General features: G+C 34.7%; 2 protein-coding genes across 4 annotated transcripts; one reads left to right on the forward strand and one right to left on the reverse strand.

Moving 5' to 3' along the window:
* Positions 1–1,858: 1,858 nt before the first annotated feature.
* On the reverse strand, positions 1,859–7,008 carry LOC144453628 (EF-hand calcium-binding domain-containing protein 11-like). Its single transcript, XM_078144952.1, has 5 exons — positions 6,865–7,008; positions 4,978–5,073; positions 3,803–3,854; positions 2,703–2,804; positions 1,859–2,087 (listed from the first exon to the last, which is right to left on the reverse strand). Exons 1-5 carry the CDS (start codon positions 6,949–6,951, stop codon positions 1,915–1,917), a joined length of 510 nt encoding a protein of 169 aa, XP_078001078.1. The 5' UTR covers positions 6,952–7,008; the 3' UTR covers positions 1,859–1,914.
* A 166-nt stretch (positions 7,009–7,174) lies between these two features.
* On the forward strand, positions 7,175–23,590 carry LOC144453792 (F-box only protein 11-like). Of its 3 annotated transcripts, none has more exons than XM_078145153.1 (18): positions 7,175–7,364; positions 8,971–9,092; positions 10,720–10,813; positions 11,060–11,207; positions 11,732–11,861; positions 12,899–13,109; positions 13,776–13,882; positions 14,277–14,388; positions 14,936–15,042; positions 15,187–15,542; positions 16,230–16,410; positions 16,988–17,110; positions 17,728–17,890; positions 18,062–18,205; positions 18,563–18,781; positions 19,610–19,718; positions 20,160–20,258; positions 21,052–23,590. In XM_078145153.1, the coding sequence occupies exons 1-18, from the start codon at positions 7,277–7,279 to the stop codon at positions 21,179–21,181; spliced, it is 2,643 nt and encodes an 880-aa protein (XP_078001279.1). In that variant the 5' UTR covers positions 7,175–7,276; the 3' UTR covers positions 21,182–23,590. The 3 variants fall into 3 exon arrangements, with proteins under 3 accessions (XP_078001279.1, XP_078001280.1, XP_078001278.1); XM_078145154.1 differs by having other exon boundaries at positions 11,063–11,207; XM_078145152.1 differs by having other exon boundaries at positions 20,160–20,263; positions 21,052–21,188.
* The last annotated feature ends 2,091 nt before the right edge of the window (positions 23,591–25,681 follow it).

Below are 25,681 nucleotides of genomic sequence, written 5' to 3' on the forward strand. Positions count from 1 at the left end.
TCTCATGTACTACCCCAATCAGATTAATATTAAAATCTGATGTGGTGAATATGGTGCTATTTCTTTTTAGTTACCTATACATCCTTCATTTATTGTTCATTTTAAATGTTGTTGTTCTGAGAGTGACACCTTTCTTTCTACATCAGACACAATAATTGAAATCTAAGTGCCTTACAGTTACCACTCCAGGATTAGTGTTAAAGAACCAAGACCCACTATAACAATAACCAACTGTCTGTGATTGAGCTCTATATACGAACAGAGCATTCTGAGACACTGTACCCGCAAGTTTTGTTGGAAGATGAATATTCATTGGTTGAGTGGGTTAATCAATGCACAGGATTCATAAGTGAACTTCTATGGTATTGGATTAGACAGCTAAGATGCTTCCTCACAGAACAAAACAGAACAAATAACAATAAACTCAGGAAGTAGAGGTAAATAAAGAAATCACACTGAATTCACTACATCAGATTGGTGCTACACATGTTATCACCCACTCACAGTTGTGTACCTCGTCTCACCTGGACCAGCTGCATTAAGAGTAAGATGCATGAACTAATAAAATGCATATACATGCATGCCGCAACATAGCTTCAGCCTTTCCTGATGTAATCATGTATGGACTGTGAGTGTGTGATTATGCAAGAAAAACACCAACAGGTATAATTTTGACATTTGACCTTGAAGCTAAGGGCCAAGGTCATGATATTGCCTACTCTCACACTCGAATCAAGTCTTCACGCAGTACAGGAAGATATTATACAATAATTGATTTTAATGATGAAAATAGCTAACTTTCATAAAAAATCTTGCGATATCATTAAAAGGAAGTGACAAATTTAACATACAGTATCTTGTGTACTGTGTAACAATTTTATAAAGTTTGACAGAAATGTCAGCAAATGATACTTGATAATAACTAACATAATCATAATCAGCATAAAAGCATTTTTGTGGTGGTGTATTTTCCATCTCAGGTATTAGAAGTGGAACATGTTCATCATTAAATCTATTAGATTAGACAACAGACAAGATATACAATGATTCTGAAATGTTTCAACTCTTTCGGAGATGGTCTTACGACAGTCTCTAGCAAACTAGCTATTGTCTCATGAATCTACAAATAACATGTATACATGGTGTCTATGGACTAATGCTATGGAAACCCTCACAAGTGGATTGGTGAACAGCATTCCTTAGATTAGTTGTTAGGGCCTGGGCTACCATGACTTGCATATTAATCATCCTCTCTCTGTCATGGGGTATTTGTTTGTACACAAATAACAACAAGTTGAGCAATAATTGGCAGAGAATACTTTTATACTTTTAATCATTTTGATATAATTTTCTCGTGTTATTGTTTGTTCTCCTCAATAGCTTTTAAAAGAATTTCATTTGCATGTCTTACATGCAGAAGATCTGTCAATGTTTTGATCAAACGATCCTTGCTCCTGCTTCACTGCATCAAGAGTTTGGTCAACGTATTCTAATATAAAGTGTGCCCTCAAGTGTTTGTATTTTTCTACATTTGTATATACAATTTAAATGTGAACGAATAATTCTAAAAATTTACACTTGATTGGGGAATCATTTGATATAATTCTTTTTACACTTGGTTGAGGGTAATCACTTGACAGTTCCCTTTACTCTTGGTTGAGGGGTTACTTCATATGATTTGATGTGATGCGACCTGTCTTCTATTTTTGAGGAAGAGTTTGGTTGTTTTGCCTTGAAACAAAACAATAACAAAACATACTCATACATTTCTTGCATTATTATCAGCAAATACTGTGGCTTCCATGCAACAAAGTTATCACAGTCCAAATTGTCATTTACACATACTTTGTAGTGGACTGCATATGTAGACCTGAGAAATCAAGATCCAATGTAGCTTGGAATAAAGTCTTGGAACTATAAATCATCCAGGTGATATTTCATCATAAATTCAAAGTCTTTGTAGCTAACTCTGCCATCTCCATCTCTGTCAATCTCCCTAAAGGCTGAATCAACTCTGTGAGTTGCTATGTGTGGTGCTACCTGTGAAAAGGCCTTGCGTATATCATCCACAGTCAGAAATCCTTTGCCTGCAATGGAAGAAGTGTGTATGTGACACTGTACTGTGTATGTTATGTTAAAATTTGATATATATTGTGATACTTAACAGTTCAGTTGTACTCTCACCTATCATAATACCACTTTTATATCACTATGTTGTTGAGTTCACTTTCTATGTATTCTGGTTTGACTGCTCCAAACCAAAGCCATTGCCACAAACCATTGCTTGTCAATGTCAGCTTCAAAGTTAGGATGTAGTGACAATATGATTTCTCAGAATTGACACTAGAGGGCAGGTCAAAACAGGCAATTACAATATGGTAATATATATGAACTTCAGAAATCAAACTTTAAAACATAGTTAAAAGTAATCTATTCTATATACTGATTGTTTGGTTCTGTTTGGTTCCTCTTATTAATTCTGATATAGCCTTTACACTGAGGATGGGCCATGGCTTAAAATGTTTGTAATAACTTGATTTTCAAGGACTGAAGTGAGTTCCTATACTTGGTTAAAAGTGATATTCACTAACTGGTATAAAACAGCAATCAAACAGCTTACAAATCATTCTGAGTCCATTTCAGGGAACACAGGCAGCTAAGATGTCAACAAAGCCATAGCTACATGTAAATAGTGTACTTACATTGTGAGTCAAACACCATAAACGTTTGTCTGATTTCATCATCTTTATCTACAACAGAAAGCTTGGAACACATGATAGTCATGAAGTGATCAAGTTTCATACCTGTTGATAGGAAAGATATGTTATATTAGGCAGATGACAAGAATGCTATCAAGGCGTATTTACCTAGTTTCAAAGAACAAATACCTATGACCTATTATAATAACAAAATTACCTAAAGATTTATACCACTGAATTCTTCATATACTGTATAAATTGTTAAAATGGATGAGGAGACGCCTAGTCTCCCTGTAGCTAGTAATAAACAGTGCTGCCTTGGTCAGAGAATAATTTTAGAAGCTTTTCATAAAAATAGCACCAGTTGCCATGGTAGCACAACCAGTAATATTATTAATATTTATTAATGTATTACAAAAAGAATAAACAATTTTCCTAGATTGATCAGAACACCTTTACATTTGACAAACTATCTAATATTGATTTGCAATTTTGTTGAAACAGTCTTGAAGTCCAGAGCATATCTTGGCAAAGACATTCCATAAAACAGACTTTGGGGTATCTCTAAGTCAGCTTGCTTGTATGTAGTTGTTCAACCCCTTAGCAATGCATTGGTCAACAGACAGAGTGACAGCATCTCCAGGCCCCAATAGTAATATATATAGTATAGCTCAGCTGGCTGCTCATTAAGGGATGAATGCTTCAGAAATCTGAACAAAAACTTAGAGAATTTGCTTTACTTTGTGCCTAATAACAATACTGTATGACATTTATCAAAGAAATCATCATACTAGTAGGTGTCCAGACTACAGTGCTCTTCAGTGCCTGGAGCTATTAGCTGATGAATGAATGTTAGTTAGAGGAAAGTATGATACAGTGTATCTATTTTCAGAACTGATATTTTTTGTAGACTAAAAAATATACTTGTTGACTGTTGAAGAACAAACTTTTCAAAAATTCACATTCATTACAATATCAATAAATATAGCATAGAAAGCAGGCGATGGGCCCCTGAATCTTGTTATGCATGCCATGCCATTCTTGTCATGGGGATATATTCAAGAAATATGAAAGAAAAAGTGTTGTTGATGATCATTGCTTACATTGTTGTCCATCTATAGTGTCTGCATTCTTCAACATCTCATCCACTTCATACTGTAATGCAGGCAAGAAAGACAAACTTTTATAGAAGATATAGTTCCACCTGGTTTGTCATATGGCAAGGCTATTTTGCAAATTTAAGCTTGACCTTGAAAAATGAAGGCTTTGGACAATTGTCTGTCTGGACAGTAACCATACCTCAAACAATGCAGATATACACATTTGATTGGTGTTTCTTAGGATGAACTTCCAAATGCACGAAAGACCTTGAAGATGACAGTCAAGGTCAAAGCTTTAGCATCAGGCTTGACAGCTAACCTATACAAATATAGGTGTTGACACTTGAATGGTGTCTCTCGATACAACATAATGTATTGACCGATTTGCTATTTGATGTGGAATATGGAGGTCAAAGTCAAAGGTCAAGGTATAAAAAAGCTTACCTTTGACATGAATGTAGACACTTAAGTGGAGTTTTTGTGTATTTAACTTCTTGATTTATCATAGGAAGACAAATTTAAGATAGTTTGACTTGAAAATCTTCTTCAAAGTCAAAGGTCAAAGTCTCAATGGAAAGCTTACCATTGATAATGTGGGTGTAGACACTTGAATGGTGTCTGCATGAATAAAACTTTTGGAGATAGTAGGCAAAGTGTGCTTCAGTTTTGCTATAAAGTCAACATCATGAAATTAAGTTATACAAGTATATGCATATGTCTCACATAGTAAAAGTGATTATTGAAAATATCATAAAAAAATTAATATGCATTTGACCACAAAGCTATGAAGTTATGAAGTTATGATGCAAATTGTAAAATTTTACAACAAATATGGCCACCATTTGGCAATATTTGATTCGGTTGCAAAACAAAGGGATGTTCATTATGTCTCACATAATAAGTTACCTTGGTGGTAGGTTTGGTTGAAATCAGCTGATGTATGCCAGAGATATGAGGGTGAATGCACACATGCATGCACACACAGACACACACACAGACACACAGACACACACACACACACACACACACACACACACACACATGCGCGCGCACACATGCACATACACACACACATACACACACACACACACACACACACACACACACACACACAAGCATAACATAACCTTCCCTTATGGAAGGTAGAAATGACAGGAATTGTAAGAATGAAAACTTACTTTTGTGGGTTTATAACCAAGAAGGGACACTGTTGCTACTTTGATATCCTCTCTTTTCAAGTACCCTTTATGTTCTTCATCACATTCATAGAAAATCTGTAAAAACAAATTTTAACAAAATTATTAAGCATTTAAAAAAGATAACAGTATTTTACGTGTAAAGTGAACAGGGGTGGGATAGAGACAGGAGTCAAATTTTAAAACAATGAAATCACATTATGACCAGAAATTATCCCCTAATAACCAGTAAGTCACAAACCGGTTTCTCTGAATCAAATGGTGTGAGGGCACAACTTTCCGAAATGGTGGCATCCATCAAAGGGAGGTCTTGTGTTACTTTTCTTCCAAAAAAAAGCATTCAGTTTTAGATTTGATATCTTAAATGTGTCCCATCTAATGTCAAAATACGTGGAGAGTATCAATGACAAAAATCATTACTAGGTTCAAGCCTATTTTGAAGAAAAATGAAATAAAAACTGTTGTACCATACTGGAGCATACATAGTCATTGCATATGCATAGTACATGTAGTACTAGTAGTATGCACTAACCCACTTGGTGACTGTTTTCACATTTGAACAATATCTCAATCGAAAACAAATATCTCCAAGGGCATTCCTATAGTAGTACTACAACTACGCATACATGTACACTCCAGTACAGTAATATGTTGGGCCTATATTTTTTTTAGAATTCATCTTTCTTCAAAATACACTTGAACCTAGCAATGATTTTTGTTGTGGATACTCTCCACGTATTTTGACATTGGATAGGACATGGGAAATGGCTAGCTCCGTTCAGACTGTGTTTAAGACATCAAATCTAAAAACTGAATGCTGTTCTCAAAAGAAAACTAACACTCATGAGCAAAGGACTTGCCTTTGATTGTGCCCCACATCATGGTGAATCAGAGAAAACTGGTTTGTGACTTACAGGTTTTTAGGAGATGATTATATTCAGTTTTAGTATCTGATTTACTTGTCTGTTGGGAATGGGTATGAGAAATGCCAATTTGGATTTCTCAGTCTTGAAAAAAAAATTGTAAAACAACATATACCATGCTTACATAACTCATTATAGCCACAAAAAAAACTTTCAAAACTGTGTAAAAAGTTTACTGTTGTATTTTCATATGTACATTTGTGTGCACAACATGGTTTAAATCAGTTTACAACTAATACTGAAGTAAAGCACTTACTCTATGTGCTACACTCATTTATAACATTAATATCAAGTGTATTAAAGTATACTGTTTCAATTGGTTTATTTACAAGCCTAGCAAGTGGCCTTTCTAATGTTCTAATTATTAAATGAAACAGTATACTTTTACAGTTGATGCTATAAACAATTGTGGTACATACGGAAAATACTTTACTTTAGTATTATGGGTTGTAATGTGTTTGTATACTCCTCTACCAGAGACGTTTTACAATGTAAAGATCGAGACCATTCATCATCATATCTGTCCCATTACATTCTGATGTTTATCACTTGACAATGTTTTAAAATGGAATGACCCATTCTTCAAATGAAAAATTAATAATTAGAAAACGACTAATTAGTCACGTAATAATGGTAAATAATTTAACAATGTATTATCAAGTTCATTGTGACACATAGCCAACATGCAATGGCTATACCATTCAAATACAAAATGGTTGCAGGACTCAACAAAGAACCGCAGTTAGTTATGAGTTAGCTTTGTAACAGAAAATTGCAGTTAGTATATTTAATTCGTCTATTTATAGACACGCTAAAAATAAACATTTCTACAGCACCTAACGCAAATTTGTAACACGGTATCAATTTTTCAATTTGCAACATAAATTTCTGCACGCACGTACATGTATTGTGTGGCTTTCACACGAGTGATAATTTCGTGACTTACATCTGATATAGTTTTTTTGTCGTCCGCTGTAATATTTCTTCGCGATGGCAGGTGATAACTACCGAACTGGAATAAAACGTTGGTCATCTTTCAATCGAGCAGACCCAAAGCTATGATAAAATTATATCGGCTTTATACCACAGAGACCATAATAATGTAAACATGTAGCATTTCCGCCATGTTTCAAGTACATTAGTAATTTATGTATTTCTATGTGATTGGCCAATGCAAATATTTTGACTTCACGTGCTCCGAACACGTTCTATGATTGGTTTACCGTTGAAAGCCGTGCATCGCATTTCATCTTCACTGTGGTACTCTATGAATTCATAGTCATTCCTCAAGGTGATATGTTGTTGCATCGTTCTTGACGCCCTTCCACTTAGTTATTTTTCCGATTAACTCAACTATAATGTCATCGTCAAGTACAGCATCGTCTAGAGTCGGTTTGAGACGGTCAGGGCGTAAAAACAGAGGAAAATACAGCGGTTCTTTGTCTGGTGAGTGTTCGTCCTTTGTTCGCTGTCGTTGATCATTTCATTTGCACTGTACAGGACTTGTGAGTAATCTAAACATCCACACTGTGGAACACCAATTTTGCAGTGAAGAAAAATGTATTTCGATTTCCAGAGTCGACTGTTAGGGTATACTATTTACGCTTTTTCCTGCTAATTCTTTACAACAGTGTGTGGAAGGAATCTCGAGGCCATGCGTTGAATTTGTTTTGTACAGGGGAAGTATCTTCACTTCCGCTAAAGTGTTGTGACTGTATACATGACTTATTTGGCCTCGACCATAAACCTATTTCTAACATTAGTGACAGTTTGTCACAGTACTTTAATTTAAAACGAATTGTTGATTGTGTCACTGTGTTTAAGGTTCGGGTATGCAGGTTAGGAGTGAAACCAACCCTTGGTTAGTATAAAAACCCGGCGTATGTTTGTAGTCTACCGCCCACATCGCATCACGTCCTCGGTGCCCTATTGTTGTCTTTGTCTTTTATGTTACTGTGCCCTCTGTGACCAGATAGTGCACACTTTCCATCTGTGTCCTTTTGGTTCTTGATTCCAATATTGAAATGCTTGCCTTCAAACCCAACATACGGAATATTCCATTTCTGCGGCATGCATGATAGCGATGTGTACATACATAGGTTGCACAGTTAATTTCTTCATAGTCTGTGATTTCCTAATGATACAGTGCCCCTATAGTATACAATGAAACTTGAAAGACAATCACTTGTTTGCACTAGAATTTGAAGTTCACTTTGTCCTTCTTACCTCAAAGTTTCAGCCCAGCCATGAGCATAGCAAGATTAATTGACTAGTGAATCTTCATCACAATAAAGTGTGTTACCAACTGATCTATTACAATGATTAAATTTTGCACCAGAAAAAGTTGAAGTTCACTTTGTCCTGCACATCCATGAGCTCAGAAAGGTTCATCTCATTCATTGACTGGTGAATCTTCATCATACATCATATTGCATAGTGACCTATATGTGTTACCAAATGATGATTATTACATGTTATGAAATATTACATATATAATTACATCGCCCTATTTCTGAAGTGTCTGTTTCCCCTTTTATTCGACAATGATTGAACTCTGTGGTTGCAATTACAGTAACCTTTTGTCATTAACTTTGTTAATCTAAAAATAGCAAAAAAGCCTCTTACATTGACACAAGACCCCTTGAATGAATGAAAATGTAGATAAAAATTTTGACAACACAGTACAGTTATGTTGCATTACCACTAACATATCAATAATTTCATAATAAAATTTCACATAATATTTTTTCTCATTGAGGTAGTGACCCATTCTTTCCTTCTTTTTTTTTGTTAGTAGTCTGAGGTTCAAATACTAATTTAAAACTAAACAAAAGAATATGTCACATGTTGACTCTTGTCTTAGTATGGTGGTTGTAAGCTGTTACTTCCTGAGACTCACAATAGACATTGACATTCTCTCAAAGCACAGTTACACAAAAGACTAAATGAATGACAGTGTTAATGCATGGACATGTCCCCTAATACATTCATGGTAAATGGAACTAAAAAAGGAATCATAACATAATATTTTTATTTTTTTCAATTTCTGTAGAGTCAGCATCAACAGTTCCAACGTCTACGTCTGCAACAACTCGGAGTAGAACCAATGTTTTGCCACAGAAGACATATAGTTTAAGACGGAAAGCAAGTAGCATTACCCCAGATGTGGATCCTGTAAGTTTATTTACATAGTGTACATTTACTGTTTACAGTAGACAGTGTTTTTTGAAGACTTGGCAATGTCACCTTGTTCAATCCCAACAGCCACATTTGAAATTTTAAAGCAAGAATAAAAATTAACATGTAGTAGTATATACAATGATGTATTGTATAAGGATACTCATGCAAAAAGATTTTCACTCTTGCACTATTTGCCCGCAAAAAGCAAATACTTAGAATATGTTCAGTTTGAATCCCAGGCTTTTTAGTCAATGTCACACAGTCTGTTTTAATTACATACAGAAAAATCCTTGACACACATACGAAAGATTCTATTCTTCGTTTGTGACGGCCATTCAATTCATGCTATTTTCAATCTCCAATTTGTGGTCCTCTTGTTTGGCTGGGTAGCCAAGCATGCAGACAATAGTGGGGCTTTTCTTGACTCTAAATTCAAACTCTGTTGGGGTATGAAGTTCACAGCATGGCAGGTGTACAATGAAACCCTTTAGTAAATGCTATTTTCAAGTTGTCATCATGGTTGTTTGTCACACACCAACCACACAGAACCAGTCCTTTCATAGCATTTCACTACTCGCATGTCATCTAGTACTTAGATAAGTACATGCATCACAATAACTGCCTGTATGAGTTCCTCACCATGGTAAATCTAATGGATTTACATGTAAGTATGCAAGCTTTCAAAGGCGAGTTTGAGTTTGCTTTGATCTTGTTCCCATTTCTGTTGGCAAGAGAAAATTTGATCAAAAAGATCAGGATTTCATTTCCCCTTTTGTGAAATAATAATATTCCTTTTTCCAGTACATTTTTCATTTGAATAAATTAGTCACTAGTATTGTGTAAATTGTTGGTTGCATGTATATTATATTTCCCTTTTTCAAATATTATGTAAATAATCTTGTGTATAGAGTTGTCCAACCAACTATGATACGTCATGTTCAGTTGACAGTTTCTTGTACCAAGGTCCATGTATGCCTTATCATGCATCTGAATACATGCATCAGTGATGTGACATTTTAGAGGCTTACATTATGATGGCATATGAATAGTTACTAACACACTGAAAAATTGTTCCATTTTCTCATTCAAAATATAAAACTTTCATCGTATTAAAACATGATTTTATTTTACAATTTGACAGAATGGTAATTTAGAACATGTTAAAACATATACAGTAAAGATATTTATTTTTTGCACATAAAAAATTTGGCAGAATGGCAATATAGGACATGTCAGGCTTACCTTAATTTAGCAGAGAATGGAAATGGGGGAAGGAGTGTAGACAGAACTTGTTAATAATTCATACACTGGATCCAGTCAGCCTGCTGTATTCAGTGCAACTGTTGTGTTGGTGACACCTAAACACAACAGCTGAATATAGAAATATAGCAACTCCTAAAGTATGTTAACGGGACTTATTTACATTGGGAGAAAAAAACCTTTCATGCACAACTGGAATAAAAATTAATCTAGTACCTAGAAACATATGACTGCACTACAACTGACAAAAAGTAGAATTGTTCCCCAATCCATTCTAGACTACATAGATACAAGCTGTAAAATAATGTTTGAGATGAAATCACAGCAAGTTGAATATACTGTTAATCATTTTTCTGTGCAGGGACCTTCAAAATCTGTAAGCCCACCAGCACCAAGGGCCAGCAAACGATCTAAGCTTGCTGCTCTACAAGAGGAAACCCGTGTTAAACAACCAGGTGAGAAAGAGTACATGTTTCTTTATTTCAACTTCATCAAAATGGTAATGGTTGCATTTTTCTCTTAATTATAAATGCTATTCCCCAGTACATGAGCTCCTTTGTGCTAACAACAGGAAGGGGTCTTTAAATGGAAAACAGGTTCCAACATGTTGCCACACTTATATGTTGTGATTATACAGACAGTCACTCAGCGTTTATACAAATGTAATCGGTGTTTCCCCGCTTTGTTCAATTTTAATTAAGCAGCTAATCCAGAAGACAACTTCCTGCAATTCCATGTTCCCGATGAGATTTTATTGAATATCTTTTCCTATTTGAAAGAAAAGGAATTGTGTACAGGAGCTTGTGTGTGTAAAAGATGGAATACATTAGCCAATGATCTCACCTTATGGTAAGTGCATTTGCATATCATTGTTTGGGACACATGGTGATTTTGTGACCTTGAGCACAGCTTTTCAAATTCCAATCACATTATTTTGAGAGAGAAAAAAGAATATTTATTTTGCACACTTTCAATGCAAAACTGTGTTTTGAATTTCACAGTCTATTGTGTTGTCAATGACATTTCACCCCTCTGTTTGATTGTAAAGGTTATGAAATTTTGCAGTGGATTTTCTGATATGGACTGTTATATTGATAAATATATTTAATTAGTTTGAGATAACTTGCATAGAAATTGCATCATTTATGTACTGTGAAAATGTTCATTCAACACCCCATTGGCACTATTTTTATTGAAACTTACAAGGTTTTCAGAAAAAAGAAGAATTTTGTTATACAGTATCAGCCCGGTAAATCAAGAGAATATTAGCTTTTTGAATAATTCATAGTGTGAGGTTTTGAATGCAATGAACTATAACAAGCTTGTTTATTATATCTGAATGATAAAAATGTATTTGTGTATTTTCTTTCCAGGAAAAATATGTACCAATCAGTATATGAAATGTCTTTACCGCTGCTTCACGCTGAACCAAGCAAGTTCCATTTTGTGCAACCAGAAAAAACAGAACACCAAAATGTTTGGAAAGAAAGTTTTAAGCAGCTTGTAAGTTTATTTAAAAAAAAAATATTTTAATTGTGTGTAATATTGTTATGGCTGTGTTCTTGTGTAATAAGTTTGTTGGGATTTGTAGTTATGTATTAGTGGTGATGTTGCAGGAATACTGGTGTCAGACCGCTTCTAGTAATAGAACACTTGGGGTAAATATTATATTGCAGCATATGTCGGCTTCTGTAGACAGTATTGTCACTCTCATTCACAGTTAGTGTAATATATATCATAACATTAAATGCTAAAACACATGTGCATGTTTGTTTTTAACACAGCTCAACTATAAGATCAATAGTGCTATAGGCATTGTAGATTGTGTGTGTGTGTCTTGACGTCAAAATCACCAGACTGATTGCCCTGGTATTGGATTAGGCCATTACTTTAGGGTGTCTTGTTGGAAAATTGTTCAAATCAAAATGATCGCACAACAGATGTGTGATTTGTCGTAAACAAACTCAACACTAAAACTATTGGGTAGATTGGGCTTAAATATGTTAGTATAAATTTTGTTGGTATGTTTGTGTTTAGATGAAGGAGTGTTCATGACATGATGATGTCATAGTTGATATGCAAATAAGGTGATTTTCAGTCTAAAAATGTAAACTTCAAAAGTGTCTGACAATATTGGTCCAAAATATGGTCAGGATGTGAAGAAGAATTATAAAATATTAATGAGACGACCGCATTGTTCATATGCAAATTAGTAAAGTTATTTTGAATTCAAAAAAGATATTCTTGAATTCCAAAACTACTTTGAAGACTGGTGCGTAATAAGGTGGGATTTTGGGTGTTTGTAGGCAATAAACTATTCAATCCAATGTGATCTCTGATACTTGAAATGCAAATTAATTCCAAGACGCTCCAATGGGTATATGGATATAAAGTATATCATGTATCATAGAATTGTATTATTATATTATAGGAGTAACATACCATAAATGAAAGTGATGCACTGGAATTACAGACATACTTTGAATCAATTTTACTTTTCCATTTTCCTTGATATTTTCTACCTCTGTTTCTACCCACAGTATCATGGCGTACATGTGAAGCCCGGGTATGCACAGCAAGTGTATGAAAACCCAGAATCTTTCACTGGTCGCATCATGCAATATTACGATACGATAGAAGAAGCACTATCAGCAGTTGAAGGTCAAATGTATCAGTTGATCCTTGTCCACGCTGGTATTTACAGTTGTGAATGGCTTTATATTGATACGCCAGTCTGTATTATTGGAGCTGGTGAGTTCAAAAGTTACGCTTAATTGTCATCAGGTTTTCTTTTCCATATCCTTTTTTTTTAACACAACTGATTTTTGGTCAAACATTTAAAACTTCAGAACTACTCTTTCCTGGCCTGAAATTTGATGGAGGTGTTGCTAGGGGATGTGTAGATGATTGAAGAATTGTTCATGATGTGATGGTCCCACAGTATTAGAAAAAATAGGACTAGAATGTGATTTTCAGTCAATATTTCAAACCTCAAAACTGCTTGGTGTATTGGCCTGAAATTTGGTGGAGATGTTTCTAGGGATGTATTGTTGTTGCTGTGATGTTCCATTTTTGACATACACATTATTTCTACAAAGTATGATTTGGGGTTAAAAAATATTGAATTCCAAAACTAGAGGGTAAACTGGTCTGAGATTTAGTGGAGATATTCCTCGTGATGATAAATTAATTTAATTCAAGATTATGTGATCCTCGACTATTACGGTACAGCACATTATTTTCTATAAGATTCTTTCTCTTGGCAAATCTTGGCAAACCATAAGATTACAGACATTGGAATATTAGATGCATGTGTATTCAGAATATTTTAAGCTGTGGTTTTGTGGGAAATGCTATGTTGGCACTTACTTACTATTCACTGTACATATTGACACATGTTCTTTTTCTTACCTGCAGCTTTTGGCAATAACCCTGACAGCGTTATCATTGAAAATAACAAAGAATCAACATTTGTATTTATGGAAAATAGTGAAGATGCATACTTAGGTTTTCTCAGTATTAGAGTAAGTATGATGTGTAATATATCTGTGATGTCAAGTTCAGTACATGTTCCTATACTTAATTACTGAAAGTTGGTCAGATCTTCCTAAAATGCTGTCAAAACTGACAAAATTATCTTAAATCCTGCTTTTTGCAGTTTTATATCCGACCGAAAGTTATATCATATGTTAATACTAGTTTTTGTAATTCATTCTATTTTTTTCTGTTGTACCCTATTATGAAATCACTCCAGGGAGAAAACCGATCAATTCTCATTTATTTATAAAAGTACTCATATGTTTGCCATCTCGTCATTTGAGAGTTAGAAATTGTGATTCTGAGACTTGCTGAAGTGACAACATTTATTCACGTGATTTTTGAGTTTTTGACAGTAAATTTTCATCTCTCTGATTGCAGTTTACACCCGATGCCAATTCACAGCAACCACATCACAAACATTCATGTATAGAAGTAACAGCAAACTGTTGGCCGACAATAGACAGCTGTGTCATAAGAAGCAAATCACAAGGTCAGTACACTAGGGTCAATCCCTGTCGTTTAAATCGTGGTTTGTTTGTTTGTTGCAACTATTTGTTGTGATTTATTTTGTTAACCTGTATAAATCAAACATTTTGGTATGACTTTGCAAATGTTAAAGGTGGGGTTTGTCGTTAGCTACACCTCAACTAGTAACGACTTTTCAGTACGAGTAATGAACAAGCCCCCAGTCCAATCATGTTTTGTCCAAATTGTATATACCATGTATAAATATCAACTTATTGTAACCACAGATGCATTCCCAAGACATTCACACGTCTACACATACCAAATTTATTACCCAAATCACCAGCTGCTCAGTGTTGTCATGGATTTTCATAAAGGAATCGCTGCATTGTTCACTATACATTCATATTTGACAATAACCCCACAAAGTTAGGGGGCCTTTTTATCCCCTTGTCGCACCTTTAAATCTTTCTGTACTCTCTTGTGTGTCATCTAAGAATTTTGAAATTCACAACCATGAAAAAATAGCATCATGATCTGATTGTTTTTATTTTTCATATTTCATTATCTAGTTGGCTCAGCAGTCAGTGTTAGTGGGAAAGGTGCAGCACCGCATATCAAAAACTGCATCATAAGTGATTGTGAGAATGTTGGTCTTTTTGTCAATGACCATTCACAGGTAAGATACCATACAGTATCATTGTGTATGAAGTATTCATAATATGTGCAAATGTTTTTATATCTGTAAAATCCTCCTGCAAACAATCTTTTGCTGAACTACATAATCTAGGTCTGGGTGTAATAATTGTAATTTTCTTTGTAGGGTACTTATGAAGACTGTGAAATTAGTGGCAATGCACTGGCTGGTATCTGGGTGAAGAACTTTGCTAACCCTGTCATCAGGCGTTGTCACATTCATCATGGCCGAGATGTCGGTATATTTACATTTGATAATGGACTGGGTTACTTTGATTCATGTAATATACATCACAACAGGATAGCAGGATTTGAAGTGAAAGCCGGTGCTAACCCAACTGTCGTAAATTGTGAAATTCACCATGGACAGACAGGAGGCATCTATGTGCATGAGAATGGGAGAGGAGAATTCCTTGAGAATAAAATCCACTCTAACACATTTGCTGGTGTGTGGGTGACATACAATAGTGATCCTACAATAAGGTGAGTTTACTGTTAACAACAAATTACCACCACCATCAATGTTACACATATATAGAGGAGACAAGATATTGTTGTTGAATTTTAGGATGTTTTTTTCTACCATGACATTTATTTTTCATCAGATATTAATTGTGTTAGTATTTATACGGTAGAATGGGGCCCCTGAGACAAATTTCCCTAGAACTCAAAGACCTTAAATTCTCTTGAAACTTTACCATATGACAGCTTTTTCCTGGTCCTTTCGAGATAGTAAAAAGAAAATTGGGTTTCACCATCTTGTTTTCAAGGAAATCATAAATCTTTCATTTTCCTATAGAGTTAACATAGTAAATGGCTGCCTAAAATGACTAATATTTGATGTCATTTGGACTTCTTTTTCAAAAATTTGCATTTTTTAAATAGATTTTGATCTTGAGCCAAGTAACAGCAAAAGATTGACGAGTTTATTTTCGAGATGCATTGTACATTAAGTTAAGCAACCTTACCCTAGATTCTCCAAAGATTAAAACAAGATATGAAACTACCAAACATTCTACTAGTATATCATTTTTACGCATGGATTTTATTCATGTGGAATTCAACTTTTGATATGGAAGTACTGATTTGTACATTTCATAATGTATTCCACCAGATTAGAGGAACTTGTTAGTTAATATTATTACATGCAAAAACCTTTGTACATTCCAGGGGAAATGAAATCTTCAATGGCCATCAAGGGGGTGTGTACATATTTGGCGAAGGTAGGGGGCTGATTGAGAATAATGATATCCATAGCAACGCTCTCGCAGGAATACAAATCCGGACCAACAGTAACCCAATTATCCGAGGAAATCGCATCCATGATGGCCAACATGGGGGGATTTATGTGGTGAGTAATTGTACTGTACAGTTATACATAGCCCCCACGTACAAGGTGTCAAAAAAAAAGATTAACTGAGTGTTTGAAATAATCTTGAGGATTTTGTGAAAAGTGAAATATTTTTAAAAAGACAGTATATTTGCAAGGGGATGCATGTTGAGATTCCAAGCTTCTTGACACTTTCAGATTTCAAACCTCGGTAGTGTTTTAACCCTCACAGGACTAGGGGATAATAGAATAGAAAGTTCCTTATGAATGTGTCGTAAAAAGTTTTTTGAAAATAATTCTCCATGTGCTCATTAATTTGATGAATGAAACAACAGATTACATGTACTGATCCCTGTGTTTTATGTGTTGTAAACTTAGGTCAAGACAATCTTGATGGATTTTGCGTCAGATAAAAGGGAGCTGATATTTTAAGTTTCTTTACGTACAAATGAGAATTATGCCAAGATAAGACTTGTTCAGAAGCTTAGGGTTCTAATACAGTGATGAATATTGCCTAATTTACTACTTGTCAATTTTCTGTTGTTTCTACCTAAGATAAGTTTTTAGTAGTGTAACTTTCTTTAAAATGTATTTACAGCATGAAAAGGGCAAAGGACTGATTATAGAGAACGAAGTGTACAGTAACACCTTGGCTGGTGTTTGGGTTACCACTGGAAGCTGTCCAGAACTTAGAAGAAACAGGATACATAGCGGAAAACAGGTAAAAACTCCATCTTTACATTCTCTATTCCTTTCAAATTAGAAATTGAACACTTTCATAATTATGTCAAGTTACTAGTATTCTGTTTACCACAATATTTGGTAGGGATGCTTCAAGATCATGAAGCATAATTTGCCACATGATGATGCCATATTTGATAGGCAAAGTTGGTATAAAAAGTTTATTTTTTTTCAAAAGCTTGAATCTAGAAACCTATACTTGTAGGTTGATTAAGCTGAAATTGGTGTGGGTGTTTCTAGACTAGAGGTGTCAACCGCCATCGACAGGGTTACTTGACTTGATCAACTTTGATAAAATTGTCTTCAAAACCATAAAATCTCCTGACCTTATCTTAACGATTTAACAATATTGATTAAGAAGTCATGATTTTTAAGGCAGACATTTATGTTTTCATACAGCCACAAATGTTGGAGGTCACACAAATTGAATACTGTATTCAACATGGCCCACCATATTTATGAACTAGTTAGCATCAGAACATTGGAATTTTCCCATGACCTTTACACTCGGGTTCACAGGTCATGATCCAGGGATAAGTTGTTTGTTCTTTTTTTTCTATTTACGTTGAATTGAGAGTTTATATTCTGCTTTTCTAGGTTGGTGTCTACTTTTACGACAACGGACATGGTATTCTTGAAGACAATGATATCTTCAACCATATGTACTCAGGGGTTCAAATCAGAACTGGTAGCAATCCTGTCATCCGAAAAAACAAAATATGGGGAGGACAAAATGGTGGAATACTTGTCTACAATGGAGGTGTGTATTAAATTTGCCTGTTAGTTGAAATGAAATTTTTGGAGTTTTCAAAATTTGCTGAAAAAGATTCTACATTGATGTGTAAGCATTATGAGTTTATGTACGTAATGTTTGATCGTACAGCTACGAAATGTGATGAATATTTAAGTTTGTACTCTTTCTTTATTGTAGGTTTAGGTGTGATAGAATACAATGAGATATTTGATAATGCCATGGCAGGTGTGTGGATCAAAACGGACAGTAACCCAACACTTAGGTACAATAAGATTCATGATGGTAGAGACGGCGGCATTTGTATATTCAATGGTGGCAAAGGTGAGTTTTGCTATAGTTTGAGTTTAGCCCATAAGATGCCATATATTGGATAGGAGTATGACCCCTGTATGCCCCATACTTTTTTTAATAAATGGGTTGATTTATATCATGCATTGGATAGGAGCATGACCCCCTGTAAGCCCCATACTTTAAAATGCACATGTTTAAAGAGAGCAGCATTAAACATGCCAAAGCAATATCAACTGCTGTTAAATAAGTGAATTTTTCTCACTTCTGTGGCAGTTTCTAGTATCAACTGAAACCAACTTTCCATTATAAAACTAGTTTGTGTTTAAAGCATAACTCGTCCATGCATCACATTTCACAGTATTAATTACATTTCTGTCCATATTACAGGTTTATTAGAGTGCAATGAAATTTTTCGTAACACCCAAGCTGGTGTGCTTATTAGTTCCCAAAGCCACCCTACCCTCAAAAAGAACAGAATCTACGATGGCCTAGCAGCAGGGATCGAAATAACAAATAATGCAACTGCCTCACTCGAGGGCAATGTGGTGTTCAATAACAAGTTTGCAGGCATCTGTCTGGCTACAGGAGTAGAACCTGATATGAAAGGTGTGTGTTACATTGGTTGAGTCATGAATGCCTTCTTTCAGTATGAGTGCCATTCATCACAGGATGACGTGGTGCTCATTGGGGACACATGTTGCAGCAACTAGGGAACAGTAAATTGAGCAGTCGTTACAAATGTGACAGGCAAAGTAGAAATTGAATCAAATTTCACCGAGATTGATGATGTAATTTTAGTTGTAGCATTCACTAAAATGAAACCTGCATTATAAAGGTGCCAAATACACTCTCAATGCGTATCCACTTGTGGGATGTAGATTTTGTCACAGACAAGATGCTTTATTATCAGTCCATTTTATTGCTGTTTTAAGTAAAAACAGTATACAAAATAATTTGTTATGTTGTTCAATGTACTGCAAACGTAGACATTTTTACAGTCTTCAGCTAGTTCTCAAAGACTAATTTTTTATGAATTACCAGACTGGTACATTGTGTCCATGTAAAAGAAGGTATTTTAGTCACTGCCTATTTTTGCCCCCAGCAAAATAAGCCTGTGAGCAAAAATTTCCAGTTTTATTTTTCCCCTCAAGACCGAGACATGAAATTAGCTACAAAGTCAACTGTGTTTCAACTAAACTTTACACAAAAATAATAACAGAATCATATTACATGTATGACAGCAGAGAATTAAATAGTTGTACAAATATTTGAAAGATAAATACTCTTGTAGAATATCAAATGAATATAGATAGATAGATAGATAGATAGATAGATAGATAGATAGATACAGATATGTTTTGCAGGTATTGATATTTGGTTCTAGTTGCCTGTCTGTCATATGTGCATTCATAATTCATCATTCTTGTCCTCCAGATAACCGAGTGTATGATAATAAAGATGCTATAGAGAAGGCCGTCAGGTCAGGTCGCTGCTTGTACAAGATATCAAGTTACACTAGTTATCCCATGCATAATTTCTACAGGTATGTATATGTATGCTGCAAACATATTTGCTACGGATTATTGCATATACCTGACTTGCATATTTTTTGCAGATAGAGATCTTCTTTTTTATGTATTGCTTTGCTTCACATTATTCAACCTGAGAACAAATTTTCCTTGAAAAGAATACGTATGAATGTGTAATGTTGTATATCATATTGGCATCCCCCTATATACTTTTCTCAAATTCTTCTGCAGTAGGGTCATTTAATACTGTATCTGGGGTGTTATTTTTTTCAAACAGACAACCAACCATGTATTCACTGAAATTTGTTAAAATAACAGTAATTAGTCATTGTACATGTTGATTAGGGAGTCTGTTTTATCGACAAGTATACCGGTAGTAACAGTGTAGTTTTTTTAAAAACGGTGGTCTTAATTAATATATTTATGATTTTGGGTGTTTTCTGTAATTCTCACAGATGTAGGACATGCAATACTACCGACAGAAATGCTATCTGTGTGAACTGCATCAAGAAATGTCATCAAGGCCACGACGTGGAGTTCATAACTCACGACAGGTAAGGTATGAGATCAACTGCCATTCATGTCAGGGTTGAGAGGTTGCTTTTTGAAATGACTTTGGAGTAGTGTTCCATGTTATGAGACTATCTATCTATCATGGTGAATGTTTCCTGTCTGTCATAATTCTTCGAGAAGTATTCTGAAAAAGTCAAAAATTGTGAGATTGATTGAATGATAGTTTTGGCTTTTAAAGAATATTCTTATCAAATAATTCTTGGCTGTCTCCGTCTTCAAATCTTTGATTGTGATTGCATTTCAGTATGCCATATTCTGATTATCAGAGAGATACAAGATTTCATGGTTTGACCACTAGGAGTGCTGTTTTGAGACCAAAATTTAGGGCCAGAATAGTGTAGTATTGTAGTGTAAAGACAGCATACATGTAATTGCCATTCATTCTCCAGGTTGTCCTCACTGTATTGATCAATTAGCAACTACCCATAATTAAAACATGCCTACCATTGTTTCAAGAATTTACAGAGTTCTTTTTCCACCCATTTTGTTCCTGGCTTTGAGTATATATCGCCATATGATCAGTGGCCATGACCAATTTATTCACCATCACTTTTTGCCAAATCTTGTGACCCGTACATTCAAAATGGTTGGAACTTAGGTAGCCAAAATGTGGCATATCCCAAAATGTGATTCAATTTGCATTTGCAATTTGCTCCTCTATAAACCATTCTTTTCTGAAACAAGTATGTTGATTCATCTACAGTAAAGTTTTTTTCATGGAAAAACCAACATGATTCCAAATTGTTCTAATGTTTTCCCCCCATCATATTTCAGGTTTTTCTGTGACTGTGGGGCTGGGACACTCTCTCTCCAGTGTCAGTTAGCAGGCGAACCAACCAAAGACACAGATACAATCTACGACTCAGCAGCTCCTACTGAATCCCATACACTCATGGTCAATTAACAGCTCAACAATACAAATAAATCTGATATGTAGAAACTCCATACTGAGAGTAATATTTGACAAAAGCTGCCACCAGTAGATATGAGAGAGATAAATCTAACCCATGGGTAAAGAGTCAACTGGTGATGAAGATGGAAATGCATGATGTTGTCATGGCAATTGGTCCAGGGATATTGCTGTGTATGATTATACTGCCATAGGAAGAGTTGTATGGATATTTGTCATTGATTTAACTCCAACAGTATTGTAACAGCTCATAGTCACGAAGGACAAAACTCGTAGTACAAAAAAATAAGTTTCTATGATGAGAGATTTAAAGTAGCGAAGTGGAATAAAGGCAGAGTTTTATCTGCCAGGAACAATCAAAACTCATGTACCAACTTACAAAGTTTGTATGGAAAATCCTTTTTTTTTGTAAATATCTTTTTATAGATGTGATAACACAGACTCAATTTGTCTGACAACTCTTTCAGCAAAATTAATATTGACGTCTTTAATGACAGTACTGAGATCTCCATTGATGTGAGGTTTCAACTTGAGGTTACGTCATTCACCTTTATGTCTGTAAATTTTTCTGCTTGTATTGGATGTACTTTTGGTCTTAAGTTAAAGGTAGTCAGCTGAAGTATGAGCTGCAAGTGTGTTTAGGACAAATTGAACTTAAAGGTTGTACTACAGTACAAGTGTTTTTAAGATGACTGAACATGAACTTGAAGGTTGGACTACAAAACCCAGTGTTTTAGGACAACTGAACTTGAAGTTTATACTCTAACACCATTGTTTTTACTACAACTGAACTTGAAGGGTTGTACCACAACGTCTACAACTGAAGTTGAACATGAACACCAATGTATTAGGACAACTGAACTGGAACTTGAAGGGTTGTACTACAACTTCAACGTTTTAGGACAACTGAACTTGAGGTTGTGTTACAACACCAACGTTTTAGGACAACTGAGCTTGAACTTGAAGGTTCTGCTACAGCACTAGTGGCGCTATTTTTAGTAGTTGCTTTTATTGATTTACATCAATATACTGAAATTGTCCATTTCTAGATACCTTCATGGACTCATTTATTTCAGGGATTTGGTCCAAGAAAAAGTACAGTCTTAGGAACTCTGTTTTGACACATTGTAAATTAGTACTTTGTATTTTGTGTATGTGTGTGTGTGTGTCCCTTGGCATTTTTTAGGGTGCAATTTCTAGAAAGTAATAGAATCTCCACTGCCAATGAGTCCTTTCTGATTGTACTAATTTATGCTAATTTTCAAAGCAATTTGGGTAAGTGCAAGAGTGCAACAACCAGTTCTTCCATTGTGGATGATGATGAGTTTTGTAAATATTCTGAGAGTTCATCTGTAAACATGCTTTTAGTAGCATTCGTGTACTACATGTAATATTGTACTAATTTTCATACTCCTATATGTGTGTGTTGCATGTTGCGATATAAAGAAAAGTTACTCCAAGAAGTTATGGTCAACTTCTAGTATGCAATAGCTTTTCATTTGTTTTATTCAATCATCCCATATGTAAATTTGTTGTGTTCCTACCTTTCTGTATCATAAGAAGAAATAGGCCAGCTGAATTTTTTTTTACTCAGAGTTAATTTTCGTTGATGATATGTTAGACGTTTTCCTCAGTCTGCAAGTGGCCCTTGTATTTCAACCAAAAGTTTCAATGGAATATAAAGAACATCGAACAGTGCCCAGCTTTTTAAGTAGAATATTTAAATATGACTATTTGCATAATATAGCCCCCTCAGTGTTGTAAAAACTGAGAAACTGTTGTTTATCTAGTGACGGTCATCTTGGCATATTATTGACTGATTATTTAAGTAGTATTTTGTTTCCATTTTACTGGAGTGTCTTCATCTTCATACCTTGTCACAAAAAAAGTAACATGCCTTGAGAGTTTGAACTGAAATGTCCAATGCAACAAATATTGTTGCATTAATTCTAGGTGTAATTCTTTTTAAGTTAACTTTTTTTTTTGATTTTTTTAAATGAGAAATTTTTCTAATGAACTGTTAGTCTTATTGATTGTGATAGATTTGGGCCTGGCTATGGTTCTTTTGGTCTTGTGACTGTAACCTTTTTATGTGCTGGCTCAGCAGTTTATGTGGTCATTAGCATGCTTTCTGAATAGAAAAACTAATATAAATTAATATATATATATCACAAAAAAGAAAAATGTCTAACTTGTCTAAATTGTTTAATAATTGGTGTATATGTGGTAGAAAAATAAAATATTTTCTACAATCCTTTAGTTATGTGTGTGTGCGGTGCATCATTTTCACCAACAATGTAAAAATGGTTTTACTGTGCTTCCCAATCTAAGTATAAACCATGAAGTACTGCTGCAACATATTGATACATTTATTGAACTTGTTCAAATGCATTGACATACATTTATATAGCTATAGTAGTCACTGTGCAGCCAACACAGCAAAGTTGAACTAAAGTGTACTTTGATAACACTGTCGAATGCCATGAGCATGCAATTATTCATTGTTGCAAGTTAACTGTCCCTATTGTATGACATCATCATGGCTATAGACATATAGATTGATGTATAACAAGAACAAGTCTTGGTAACTGTATTCAAGCTTCAAGATGAACCAAAGTTGAAATTTTTTATAAAGATATCTGTAATGATGTGCATGTTTGTGGTACTCGTCTGATCTGACCCTACTACTACATTTTAGTACAAAGACTTTGTATCGATATCCTGCAGTAGTTCATCATTCATACTGTGATTGGAAGCACTGTAATAGTAGAGTGGAAAGAGAACACGACAGCCTTCGTCGTACTCAAGGAGTCTGTCTAGACTCACTTAGTGGAACCCAAATTGTTGACATGTTACCACTGTTTACACATTTAGTAATTTCCAATAAGACATGGTAAAAAAACACGAGATTCATTATTTGTATCTGTCAAAGCTTATCTCAAGTGTGTATGTGCTTTTGTAAACCTAGAATTGCTAATTATGAGAATTCCACATTTCACTATCATCGTACGACATATGCACTGCACTAGCTGTAACTAATGTTTTCTGAAGCTAGCTGTTTTGTTAGATATAATAACTTGGTCATAATATTGTACACCCTGAACAGTATTGTATCACCTGTGGTAAACAGTATTGAACCTGTGGTAAACATATTTGTGCAGCTGTGCACATAATATGGTAAATAAATCCAATCAAATTGGTTTTTGGGTCCACACCCTGAAATCACAATATCAACCTGCTACTGTACAACTTACTGACATATTTGACCTCTAATTAACATATGTCTCTATAATTATTGATATTCTAACAATCTTTGGTGAATATATGTTGGTTGTCTGATAAAAAATAATACTCAAGTTACAGCTTGTTTTCACAAAGTACTGTATAGAATATCAAAGAAAACCAAAAAATTCGGTGATTTATGAGGAAATGTACAAAAGTTTAAGAGACAGTAGGAAATCCATGTTTCATTTTGCCTTTCGACAGAATAATACTAAGCTATCGAACACGGTGTGATAAGCTGAGAGTTTTTGACTGCAAACTGTCAGTTTTGTCCACTATGATATATGGCACTGTTTATTAGGATATCCTTGAGAACAGTTCTACAAAAATGGGAAGTTGTTAAAGTTTACATATTTGTTGTATAGTGTTGTTGCGCAGTATATGTGTTATAGAATTCTGGTAACCCAGGCTTGGGTTCATGTCTAAATTTGGATGGGAAATCCAACTGGAACAAGTCTTTGTGGAAGACAAATTCCCTGAATACTATCTCTGTGTGATAAATGTTTAATTTCTGTGATGATGGCTTTTTTTTAGAGGGGTGTGTTAAATTCTGACCTAGCAGGTCAATTGTCAATACAAAGATACTAGCGAAAAGGTCATATCTGACATTGCACAAAAGAGGGGTAAACATCCAACCATGTTTCACATTAATCCTCTTCCTACCAGGGCAGTATTTGTTTGTACACACAAAAAAAAAACCTACAAGAAGGAAGAAACAGGAGCAAGGTATTACATATATTATGCTTCAGGGACTTCAAAACACAGTAGTATTACTGATCACATTTTCTTTTTTCCACTCTGTATGGTCAGTGTGCTTTGTGCTTTTCTTTTGCTGTATTTCCTCCCTTCTTTTGTTTTGTCTTTGTACTGTTAAATATATGTTAATAAAACAAATAAATAAATAACAAAAACTGTAGTACTGATGACAAACATTGCAAACAGGGCTCGACAGTTTAAAACATGTAAATTGAGAAATAAACACATTCACTCAAAGTTGTACAGTGGTGTTGTTTGTAGTCATTTATTGCAGATATATACAGATAAGTACAAATTGTATACTTTGGATTCAGCATAACGTTCATCTACATAGGTTCATCGTTATTAGTATTTGTTTATTTATTCTCGTTTTAGAGATGTGATATTATATACATCTGTCTCCATTTCACATTTTTATTGGTCAAGAGACCTATTTTTCTCCAAATCCATACACTT

This window comes from Glandiceps talaboti, chromosome 2 (genome assembly GCF_964340395.1).
Source record: "Glandiceps talaboti chromosome 2, keGlaTala1.1, whole genome shotgun sequence".
Classification (NCBI taxonomy): Eukaryota; Metazoa; Hemichordata; class Enteropneusta; family Spengelidae; genus Glandiceps; species Glandiceps talaboti.

Bases quoted from the DNA above. Each gene is read 5' to 3' on its own strand.
- LOC144453628 (XM_078144952.1), bottom strand. From the start codon at position 6,951: ATGACCAACGTTTTATTCCAGTTCGGTAGTTATCACCTGCCATCGCGA. The intron at 2,805-3,802 runs GTAAGCAATGAT...TCCTATCAACAG, and splicing joins CACTATAGATGGACAACAAT to GTATGAAACTTGATCACTTC. The intron at 2,088-2,702 runs GTAAGTACACTA...CTTCCATTGCAG, and splicing joins TATGGTGTTTGACTCACAAT to GCAAAGGATTTCTGACTGTG.
- LOC144453792 (XM_078145153.1), top strand. From the start codon at position 7,277: ATGTCATCGTCAAGTACAGCATCGTCTAGAGTCGGTTTGAGACGGTCA. The intron at 11,862-12,898 runs GTAAGTTTATTT...TTCTACCCACAG, and splicing joins AAGAAAGTTTTAAGCAGCTT to TATCATGGCGTACATGTGAA. The intron at 20,259-21,051 runs GTAAGGTATGAG...ATCATATTTCAG, and splicing joins GAGTTCATAACTCACGACAG to GTTTTTCTGTGACTGTGGGG.